The sequence below is a fragment of the Pinus tabuliformis genome, chromosome Q, assembly GCF_031772625.1.
Source record: "Pinus tabuliformis cultivar Carrire ecotype Pingquan chromosome Q, CPIR1, whole genome shotgun sequence".
Taxonomy (NCBI): Eukaryota; Viridiplantae; Streptophyta; class Pinopsida; order Pinales; family Pinaceae; genus Pinus; species Pinus tabuliformis.
This window is the reverse complement of record NC_142296.1, coordinates 871,051,652-871,063,920: the sequence shown is the minus strand read 5'-3', so window position 1 is coordinate 871,063,920 and position 12,269 is coordinate 871,051,652. Positions and strand designations below refer to the sequence as shown.

General features: G+C 38.7%; 1 protein-coding gene across 1 annotated transcript; it reads right to left on the bottom strand.

Annotated features, from left to right (window-relative positions):
- Positions 1-10,370: 10,370 nt before the first annotated feature.
- LOC149222280 (glyoxylase I 4-like) lies at positions 10,371-12,051 on the bottom strand. Its single transcript, XM_089383066.1, has 4 exons — positions 11,813-12,051; positions 11,597-11,702; positions 11,163-11,505; positions 10,371-10,976 (listed from the first exon to the last, which is right to left on the bottom strand). The coding sequence occupies exons 1-4, from the start codon at positions 11,989-11,991 to the stop codon at positions 10,876-10,878; spliced, it is 729 nt and encodes a 242-aa protein (XP_089239192.1). The 5' UTR covers positions 11,992-12,051; the 3' UTR covers positions 10,371-10,875.
- Between the last annotated feature and the right edge of the window lie 218 nt (positions 12,052-12,269).

Below are 12,269 nucleotides of genomic sequence, written 5' to 3'. Positions count from 1 at the left end.
TTGTCATGATTCATCATGTTTGGTTTGAGATCCCTTTGTCGTTATGTTGATGGGATACTTAGGTTGTCGCCATGTATGTTGCATTGAGATCCCTTTTATGCCATGTTGGCGATGCTCATCATGCATGAGTTTGTGTCATACTGATAGGAGTCCTTTTGACTGAGTTCCTGTAGTGGAACATCTCTTGGAGCCACTCCTTCGTGAGGGCATTTTCCTTGTATAATAGCAACATCACCTCTAATGTACATCATCACTTTGACAACATGTCATGAAACGGCCTACACCATCTTGACATCGGTGCTCGGAGATTAGTCCCTCCTGTACAAACTCCATTATCAACGACTTATGTTTTCATGTGTTGATGAATGTCATGTTCCTCTTCTTTACAGCATGCAGATGTATTATTTTATGTTTTTTTTTAAATGCAATTTAACACATCATGAAAGTAAAAGGTCTTGGAAGGGTCCTTTGTCACACCTGGACCTAGGTCAAGTGGTATCAGAGTGGTCTTTGCGTGGAAGTGAATTGCAACGTGAACAATGGAACGTGCAGCAACATAGGATGAAAAAGTGATGTACGAAACCATGCTCAAAATTTCCCAAAGGGTAGAGATAATGTATGAAGCTCTACAAAAACGAAACAGAGGAAAAGGAGCAATTGCAGCTTCAGTTACAAGCCACGGAAGAGGCCCTAGAAGAATTGAAGCAGAACAAACATAATCTTCGAACAAACAACGCTGAATTGAAGATGCTTCTACATGAAGATAAAGAGGAGAAACAAAGTTTGCTACGGCAGCTGCAAGATAAGGACGAGGCCTTGGAAAAGCTGCAGTGTGACCCATGTGAGGTAAAAAGCAATTCTGTGAATTCATGTATGTTTCCTAATGATGATTTCGCTTTTTTTTTAAATCATACCACAGGGATTGGCTCCAAATTGTTGAAGAAAAGGGGTATGAAGGAAAATGCTTGGGCGTTATTCGCCAAGGCATTGTCAACCCCATCAAAGTAGAAGAGCTACCCTGTCAGACAAGACTTGGGTATATCAGGAAGGAAGTCGGGGATGTGTTGAGACAGCTAGCGAACCACCAAGAACAGATGATGAGAGGCCCTCAATAGTTCTTTCCAAATCGACAAAGGAGGTAAAATATGTTGACTTCATTTCGATTTCGTCTTCAAATAGTATGCTTCTCATTGGATATTTCGAGATCCCAATTACAGGGAAAAATATGAGGCTCCTTACCAAGACAAGGCACGAGGAGGAACAAAAACTTGGTGTTAAAAACCAAGGCATAACTCAACCATTGGAGGTTGTACAGAGACCTCAATTTGCAGGCTTGAGATACACCGAAGGAGAATGCTCAAAGGTGTCAGATTCTTCTTTAAGACATCGTCTAAATCATCGAGGAAATATCCCATGGTAGTGCCCATTGCAGAGAAAGACCTGAGGCAAGCTCTCATCGCCATACTTACACCAGAGACAGTAAGGAAAGGTATATCCACTCTCGACATTCGAATGTTAATTTCAATTATAATCATGTTGTTAAAGATGAACATAAATCAAGACATTGAAAAACATGTACCTTTTGTGGATTACATAACCATACATTTTCTGAGTGTTGGAAAAGAATGGCAGCACACAAAAGGATGAGGTGTGAAAGACCCTCTCAATAGCATGTAAAGAAATAGGTTAAGCAAATCTAGAGGAAGAAGATGTATTGCAGTGATTGCGGCAGAAATGGCCATCAAAGAGCCACATGTTGGAGGCTCCATCCAGAGCAGCGCCTTAAAGACAAAGCATCAATGCATGAACCAAGTGAAGCAGTTGTTGGACAAGAAAAACCACCACAAGGAGGCAACCCATTCACATTGATAAGTGAAAAATGGTTTCTAGATATGTTATCTTGTCACGGTTGTGCTTTTGGAAATCATTTGTTGCATTTTAAAATGTAAAAGTGATGATGTGTTTTCCATCACTTGTTCAGTAACAATGACGTCTGGTCTTATTTTGAGTTGCATGATAAACCGTGAAAGTGATGTCGTGTTTCCATCACTTGTCAAAACAAAACAATGTTTGGCCTTCTTGTTGTAAATCATGTGTTGTAGTGATGATGTGTTTTCCATCACTTGTTGAACCAATAATGATATGTTGGCCTTGTTTTTGTAGCTGGGGTATTATTTCCATTTCAATGTAAACTTGACCACTGAGTATGTGTTATAAACTCATGACAAGTGTGGGATGCTTGGGTCATTAGCTCGTCATGAAAGTCAAGCATGTAATTTGCAAAACAATGTGCTACAGGTTCCAGAGGTTGCAGGTGTTGGCTCATTGCTTAAGGCTCCGAAGAACAAAGGTGAATGAGATGGAAGCAAGGCCTTTCAGGATGCTTGTGATGCAGATAAGGTACAAAGAAGTTGTAGGTTATTTTTCATGTTTTTGGAGGACCAAAAGCTCCTCAGTGGGGAGGATTGATCCAGGTGGGATCTCTAGACACCTGTGGTATGGAAAAGGCTCAAAATTCAAAGTGGCGGAAAGACAATTAATTTGACGTCAAATCGAAGTGCTCATTGCCTTTATTCCAACGATGCAAATGACACTCCAATCCAAGTCCGGATGAAGTAGATAGAGATAGTCGAAGTTTGGTTGACTTTGCTCGCTCGGTTAATGGAGACACAATTTGGAATTTTTCTGGCAAGTCGAATTCTGGGTGAAATTATCCCCTTGTTAAAATGTCTCCTTTGCCCTAAAATCAGGATTTTCAAAATTGACCATATTATTTGTTATAACAAAAAATTATTAAAAAAAGGGTGGCAAGCCACCAACCTCGCCACCCTAACCCTTATCAACTATGCATAATATTAGAGGGGCGGGCCACTACCCCTGCCCCCTCCCACCATATTTGGAACCCATTGCTTTGTGCGAGTAAAGGACCGTGCATACAGGAAAGGTGGGCAGGCCCTTAGGGCACGGACCCAACCTCAAAACCACCACCCACTAAATAAGGATACGACGTTGAAAGGGTAGGGGACACGTGAGGTGGGTGGGCTGCCTAAGGCAGGCCCAACACGACCTCCCATCCGAAAATTAATGTTTGTTATGTAAAAAAGGGAGGAGGCGGGGTTTGACCACCCGACCTCCTCCACCACGAATGGATCCATAACCAATTTGCTAAATGGTGTGTTTGTAAACTCCGCCCGCCTTTTCATATTTAAACTCAGTTCATCAGTGCGCCCAGGCATAGGAGGAGTGTACACATAGTTTGAGGCAGCATGGAGGAACCAGGATCAAGCATAGAAATCGAGGCAATTTTTTAATTAATTTATTTGCAGGTGGAACCATGATTGAGTGGAATTTCCAGGGGGGGTGAAATTTTTATAATGTCCAAATTGGACAAATTTTATGTTGATCTTACACCTCTCAGCAACACGAACCTAATGGCGTAGTCAGTTTCTTGATATGGATGGCATATTTTCAGAGGAGACGGAGGAGGGAATATTTAAAGAATCTAGGGAGAATCTAAAAGATTCCTTAAGCCCTAGAATTCCACCTTCTCAGAATCCAGAAATTTGATAGTCGATTTTGCTCGAAGCCACAAATATTATGGTGCATTTAGATTTTTCATTTGCTCATTTCATTTTCCAGCCACTTTTCAAAGTGGATAGCAGGTGTCAACATTCATGTGCGAGTAGTCATTTCCATGCGATTCGATGCCGTGAGATCAATGGTATGAACAACTTCAGCAACTTGACATCCTTCTCTTTAGATGGCCCCTAGATGTGACGTCTATGTAGTGTATTTATGCACTTCTTTTGCTATGCATTGTGTTGCACAGATCCCTGTTTTATGTTTGATGAGGGATCTTGTTTCTTACTTGTTTTCATGACTACTGCTTGATGTGATGCGGAATCATTTGTGGGATGTACTTGTTGTCATGATCCATCATGTTTGGTTTGAGATCCCTTTGTCGTTATGTTGATGGGATACTCAGGTTGTCTCCATATATGTTGCATTGAGATCCTTTTTGTACGATGTTGGCAGGATGCTCATCATGCATGAGTTTGTGTCATATTGATAGGAGTCCTTTTGACTGAGAGTTCCTGTAGTGGAACATCTCTTGGAGCCACTCCTGTGTGAGGGCACTTTCCTTGTATGATAGCGACATCACCTCTTATGTACATCATCACTATTGGCAGCACTTAATGCAGCGGCCTACACCATCTTGAAATTGGGGCCCGAAGACGTAGTCCTTCTTGGATGAACTCGGTTATCAACGGCTTATGTTTTCATGTGTTGATGAATGTCATGTTCCTCTTCTTTACGGCATGAAGATGTATTATATTATCTTCTTTTAAAAATGCAATTTAATACATCACGAAAGTAAAAGTTCTTGGAAGGGTCCTTTGTCACACCTGGACCTGGATCACCCTCGCTTCTGTCTCTCTTCCCTCTTGATGTCCTCTCTCCCTCTCTCTCCATCTTCATTATCAATCCCTCTCTCTCTCTCTCTCCACTTTTCTCTCTCTATTTATTTCTTCTTACCTCCCTCTGTCACCCCCTCCAACTCCCTCTCTCCACTCTCTAACATCATCTCTCTCTTTCTCCCTCTCTCCCCCTTTCTCTCCCACCTCTCTCTCTCGCTCTCCCTCTCTCGCCAACTCTATTACTATATCCATCCCTCTCTCCTCTCTCCTCTATTCTCTCCATCTCTCTTTCTTTTTCCCTTTATCTCACCCCCAAAGATACACACTCTCTCTCTATCTCTCCCTTGTCACTGCCTCTCTCTCTCGACTTCTCACTCTCCATGTATTTCTTCTTCACTCCCTCTCTCCTCGTCCTCCTCCATCTCCCTATCCCTCTCTCTCTCCTTCTCTCTCCCTCCCTCTCTCCGCTTCTCTCTCAAGTCCACTCTCTCATACTTCCTCTCTCCCCCTTTCTCTCCTACCTACCTCTCTCTCCCCCCATCTCTCTCTCTCTCTCTCTCTCTCTCTCTCTCTCCAACTATGTTACTATATCCTCCCTCTCTCCTTTTCTCTCGTTCTCTCCCCCTTCTCTCTATCTCTTCTTATTTGTCTCTTTATCTCACCCCTAAACATACACTCTCTCTCTCCATCTCTCCCTTGTCACCCCCTCTGTCTCTCCACTTCTCACTGTCTATGTATTTCTTCTTCCTTCTCTCTCCCCCTCTAACTCCATCTTTCTATCCCTCCCTCTATACTCCTCTCTCGCAAGTCCTCTCTCTCCCTTTCTCTCCTACCTTCATCTCTCTTCTCTCCCTCTCTCTCTCTACACTTTTATCCTCTCATGATCTACCTCCCTCTCTCCTTCTCTCTCTTCCCCTCCATCTTTGTGTCTCCCTCTCCCTCTCTTACAATTCTCTACCTCTCTCACTCCTCTCCCTCTCTCTATCTTCATTCCTCCTCTCCCCTCTCCTTCAGTTTATCTTCATCTCTTCCTTGTCACTCCCACTATCTATCCACCTCTATCGCTCTATGTCTTTGTTCTTCCCTCCCATATATACCTAAAGTTAATATATATCATGATATGTTATAATATATCAAATTTAATATTGTATTAATCGAAAGTTATTAGATCTAATAATATTACTATTTTAATATATTAATATGAATATTAGATTTAATAATAATAATATTAATCTTTTAATGTTAATATTAAGGTTAATAATGTTTTTTTCATCGCATTAATTTAGCCCATGGTATTTGGCCCATGTTCTTCACCTAAAGAAAACCTATTTTTTTTAGTGTTAGTAAGTATAAATAGATTTATGGAGTAGATTTATAGATTAATCTAAGAAACAACTACTTTTGGCCAAGGAAATGACTACAAAGGACTCGCCAACAACTACAATTGACTGGACCAAGAGAGAGGGAAAGGAATATTATTAGTCAATTAATTAATTAAATAGTTAGTTTGTTAAATCAAATTATTTTTATTTTTATTTGTAACAAATAAATCTATTTATATTTAACTAAATTGTTTTAATGAACTTAAACTCAGAACCTAAAACATAAATAATTTAATATCCTCTTTATTATTTTAAAACTAAAGAAACTACCCAAAGATTTGTATTATTATAGAAATTAATAAAAATAACAACTAGTTAGTTAATTAGTTAACTTGATTACTAAGTTTATTTATTTTCACTATATATGTGAGTAAATATGTAATAAAATAAGTATTAATTCTATGAACAATTAAGGGAGAAATTGTTTATAATTAATTAGTTAATTTAAATATTAAATTTATTTATTTTCATTTACTAAAGGTATCATGGGATAAATAGGGATTAATCATAAATGTTTATAAATCAATCAACTAATTAGTTAATATGTTTTGTTTTTTGTTTTTTTGTTTTTTTTTTTTTAATAATAAAAACTAAGTAAAGTGTAAAACTATTTTAGAACTAAAACTAATAAATTTAACCTAATAAAAAGGAAAAGATGAAAGCTTTATTAACCTCTTATTTTCAATTTAAAAATAGAATCTAATTGAACTAATAAGAATAAAATATTAATAATATTAATTAAAGAAAAAGTTAATGAGAACCAAAGGAAAAAAACAAATCAATAGAAAAGGGAATAAAGAAGAAATTAAACAATCCAGAAGACGAGGGAGTAAAAACTAGAGAAAAAAAGGACAAAATGGAACCAAACAGGGTGTAGAAATGGGGGGCTAGGAGGAAAGGGTAGGGATCCAACAACTGCTAATCTTCCAGCCGCCATCTCTGTTGAGATTGCTCGACCATCTTTCAATTTCAATGGCCTCCCTAAATTTCCGGTGATGAAAAGGAGTAGTCTTAGCAATAACCTAGGCCTCCTCAATACATATATCATGCTTACTCTTCTCCGTGTGTTCTGCCATGGCAGAAGACTGGGTCCTCCCATGTTTCAGTGGTGTGCTCATGAATCCTCTGATTAATAGAGCGCCCCATTTTACTAACATAGGGGGCCCCATAGGAACAAAGAATAACGTTAACACCTTTCATGTCCTTAGGGTCAACAATGTCTTTTATAGATCTCAGGGAACTACGAATGATGTTAAGGTGTCTAAAGGTAGATGGAACATTATTCTTCCTAAGGATACGCACAATCTCGTCAATGGTATTTGATGAAAGATGAACCCCCGAGAACCGATCTTTAGGGTATTTCTTGACCTTGGGGCCTACTATATCCATTATTAACAAAAACATTAAGGAGATGGGATTTCTCTTTATCAAGGTACTTTTCATTGGAGATTCTCAGCACACACGTAGCTAGTGTGCTGAGAACACCCAATTTTTGAGCAGGGAAATGATGAGAGTTGGCATGAAGAGACTGCTTAGTATGGGTTTTCTTTCTAATCACCTGATGGGAGAAAGAACTGTCATCATTCTTTGAAATGAGAACATGAAGTAACAACAGGCACGCATCAATTTCCTGCTCCATAGTGAACTTTATGGAGGAATATTGATTATTGAGATGTTGGAGAAAAAGATTAATTCTTTTTAGCCAGGAGACCAAATGACACTGGTGCCATCCACAAATCTCTTCCATAACTTGGGAAGGAGACGGGACGATGCCAAAGCCTTGGATTCAAAGTCTTCCATAAAATTATTAGCAACAACCGGGGACGGGGGGAGCCCATGTCAACCCCGCATGTCTGCTCATAGAATTCCCCTTCAAAGCAGAAAAAAGTAGAAGTAAGACAAATCTCAACTAAACGAGCAGTATCAGGGTCAGTGAGGCGATTGATGACTTTAATGGCCTCCTAGATAAGAATGAAAGTGTAAAGGGAGACAACATAGAAACCCACAAGAATGTCCCCATGGTCAAATTTTATGCCCTTTAACTCATTGACAAACAAAGAAGTGTCTTTGACAAATGACTTTGTGAGGCCAATAAGGGGTTTAAGACTTGAAGGAAGGTATTTGGCAAGGAGGTAGTTTGGCACTCCTATGGTGTTAACAATCGGTCTCGGGGGGGCACCATCTTTCTGGATATTTGGGATCCCATATATCCTAGGAGTGATAGAGCTACTCTCAATAAGCTTGTGACAAAAGGAACCCACAGTGTTACTCGATTTTATAGCAAGAGTGACTGTTCTTGAGATCCTTTTTAGGGGATTCTTACTAAGCTTTTTATATCTTCCACTATTATAAAGATGATCCAACATTTTCCATCTATAATCCTCTGTGTCAAGGATAACTGCAGCCCCACCTTTCTCAGCTTTAAGAATGACGATGTCTTTGTTTTGGTTCAAGGATTTGAGGGCATTAAATTCATCATTGCTAATATTTCTCCTCGGGAGCTTTGCCTTCGTGAGGATGACAACGCAGTCTTTCCTTATAGTGTCCTTAATATTATCAGGTAATCCCCTAATCCCAAACTCTACGTCAGACATAGTGTATTCCACAGGGATCTTTCTAGGAACAAGGGCATAATTTAATCCCTTTTCAAGAAGACTATAGACGAAATATGGAAAGGAAGAAATTGAAAGATTGACCACCCTATTTATATGAGAATTATTATTATTAGTATTGTAATTATTCTTTTTTATATTTTTCATTATTACTAGAAGTGAAATTATTATCATTAATATTATTATCCATATTATATTTACCATTATCATTAATAATATTACTGGTGCATTTGAAATTCCTATTATTATTATTTCAGATTAACATATTATCTAAACATAACCTACTACTATTATTATTATTATTATTATTATTATTATTATTATGTAACCATGTTATTAAAATTCCAATGGACCTTTTCATTATTGTAATACGACTGATATAACTTATCGAAATTATTATAATTATAATCAATATCAAATCTTAACTCAGGTTGATTATTATGAAGGTTAGGGATCAGAAACAAAGATTTACCACAGTTGTTGACCAAAGGCTAGATCTCAACGGAATCCACAAGAAGGGAGGAAAGATTGGACCCTATGCATGGATCATTGGAAGAAAGGAGGAAGGGAGGCTGGTCAATGAAGCCTGGACCAGAAGGGTTGATAGAGGGGAGAGAGGACAACATCGGGTCGTCGACCGAGTGTGATAAGAGAGGAGCGGTTGAACCAATGGATCCATTCAGAAATGCTTCAACTTCACAAGGATGGGTAACCCCCTTGAGCTCGACCAAAACATCCAAAATGCCACTGGAACAACAATCAAAATCGGGGGCTAGACCACAATATGAAACCGGAGGGACCAAAGGAGGGGCGATGAGATCCTTGGACCTCATATTTGGTTCCACTTTGCAAAGAATATGAACAACTAGCGATGAGCTAGGAGACATATTGAAGAGCAATGGGGAGTCGGCCGCTTCACTAGAACCAGAAGAAATATAATTATTAGCAAGGGAGCAGTCCATACGATGTTGGCCATTAACCCAAGACTAAAGAGCTGATAATTGGCCAACATAAATCCGATTATAGGACAACTTACCTGAGGAGAACGAAAGATCGCCAAGCATAGCATATGATCTTTTGGTCAACTTAAGAAACTTTGAAGACTACTTCTACCTCCAATTATCTTCTATTCATTGAGATTTAAGAGTCGAACAAGCATAGACCCTTGTCCATAGGGAGGCAGAAATAAGACAAGAAAGTTCCAAATGCAAAGAGAGAAGTTGCTGAGAAAGCTGATAAAGAACTCTCCCAACCCTACAAATCTCAAATCTCAACAAGGCTAAACTGGCCTTCAAAAATACACAATGGTTCATAAGAATATTGAGGCGATGATTAATCTCAGAAAACTGGAATGATGGAGGAATCTTTGCATCTCTTAAGTAACGCCAGATCTGACTTCATCTTCGAAACCTGAAAGGGTGCCTCTTCAAAATAGTGAACCTTAGTTGTAGTGGCCCTTCCCTATGCGGATGTAATTATTTAATTTAGGCTTTGTGATCAATATCAAGTTTATTGAGAATATTTTCAATGATAATCACATCAAAATTCATTTGTCGACCCGTTTCAAACCAACAAGTGTAGTTTATCGTCAAGACTAGATGAAGAATCAAATCATATATATGATAAATTATAACTTTAAAAATTTATATTAAAATCACATTATTATATTAAAAGATAAATGAATATAAATTCACTATATTAATACATAAAAATTTCATTTCCTTTTACTCATGGAGTCACCAAACCAAAGACAACATTTCGTTTATTTCTTTACGTACTACGAAATGTAAGGACAACCAACGCCAAAGAAAATATAACTTCCTTGTCTCCTTTACCTAATACAAGATACAAGTTGAAGCCTGACCTTCATCTCTTCGATTTATTGGATCCCCTAATTAAAAAACAATACTAAAAAGAGAAAGCACTAATTGACTTTCGGGTCATTCCCAAAACAATACTAAAAAGAGAAAGCACTAATTGACTTTCGGGCCATTCCCGGTTCACTTTATATGGTACAGGGTGGGAGATATACTTTACATCTGTCTTCATTCGTCGTCATCAAGAATCCATAAAATACGTCACAGCTCATGTGTGGATTCATAATCAAGAATCTGTAAATTACCTCACATCCATCTACACTCATAATCAGCTAAATAATCAATTATGTATTATATGTTCAATGCTTTACCTTACACACTCCACACGACACTTGAAATGCGACAGAACGCAATATATGTGTGATGCAGAAATATATCTACCATGTGATATTATCAAATATAAGGGACACAACACTTCAAACATTCCAACGGTTTATTCATTCTAAGACCTGCACAACACCTACCTACACCAAAGTTTAGATTTAGAAGCCTTAAATCCTAATGAACCCTTCACATTTGTAAATTCAATTATAGGTAGCCAGCACTACGTACGATGGATCTTGTGGCGTAATCCCATGAAATAACTCTAGAGATAAAAAGCCATGATGTCCAGGAAATATGGCCTTTTGTCGTCATGTGCATCTGCTCCGAAGCGATTCTCTCGCCCCCTCGACACCTTCTCTTTTTCTGTAAAACGCACGTCAAAGAGGAAGGTATGTGTCAACATCGTTGAAGGAATGGCATATCCCATATCACAATTCATAGGGAAAAACAGTAAAGATTTCAGCTAACTAAATAATATAATAAAGAGCGCAACTCCAAAACCAAAGAGTTAAATACAATATTATTATTATAATTGTAATATGACGTAACTCTGATAAGCGAAAGACCGCAGTGGTGTAGAAACATTCATTGTCACCAAAGTGATTTCCGAGCGGCTCTGGGGGCACTTTTGTTCCATTTTAGGATTAGGTTTAGGCGGGCTTGGTGTAACAGAATACCCCGCCCCTGGACTCGTGGGAATAGTAGCCAGATTTGGGCCGGCACCGATGGGAATAACAGGAAGATTGTGGCAGTTGCAAATCTCGACCATGTAACCGTCAGGATCATGGAAGAAAAGCTGGTCCACGTACAACCCTCCATCTTCCACTACACGTTTCTCATATTTTATGTTGCTTTCTTGCAGTGCCTTCTCCACTTTCGCAATATCTGGGGACTGCACAAGAAAACGAATAATAAGACCAGTAATTAAGCATGTTACGTTGGTGAAAGATGGTCATATACTCCAGTGCTAATTTGAAGTATACCTGAAAAGAGATATGGTTATCTCTTGGATTTATCTCGGTTTTTTCAGGGAGAGCATCCGAGGGCTGGCACTGCAACAGATGTATGCCTATCCCGTAGTTGAATAACCTGCATATCACTAACAAACTTGACTTGGGGCGCATGGTGTACAATGGGAAATTTGTAATATAAATTCATGCGGATTGGATGATTATATCGATATGCAATTAATATCTTACCAAGCTCCTTCAAAATCGAATGAAGATGGTCTCTTCACAAGTCGAAATCCAAGTACAGCTTCGTAGAATTGGGTGGAAGCTGTGACAGATTTGCAGACAAATGAAACGTGATTCAAAGACGACAAAGGTAAAGGTAAGGCCACAGGACATGGACGAATCTCATCTTCTGCCTGGCCCATAGTATATTGCCTCAATTCCAATTGATCTCCTCAGTTAATACCTAATTTGATTTGCACGAACTTCACTTAATGATATGAGTTCTGGCAAAGCAAATTAAGGTGAATAAGTAGTATGCACGGACCCTTTTGCAAGAAGGTTTGCGCATTTCCGTGCAGGATTACATCGCTAATTGCGTGAAATGGGCGGCTTTTGGGATGTTTAGTAAGCCAAGTAATTGATTGTTCTCTACGAAATAAAACAGTTCAACCCCATATGAAGATTACACTATGCCTAAATA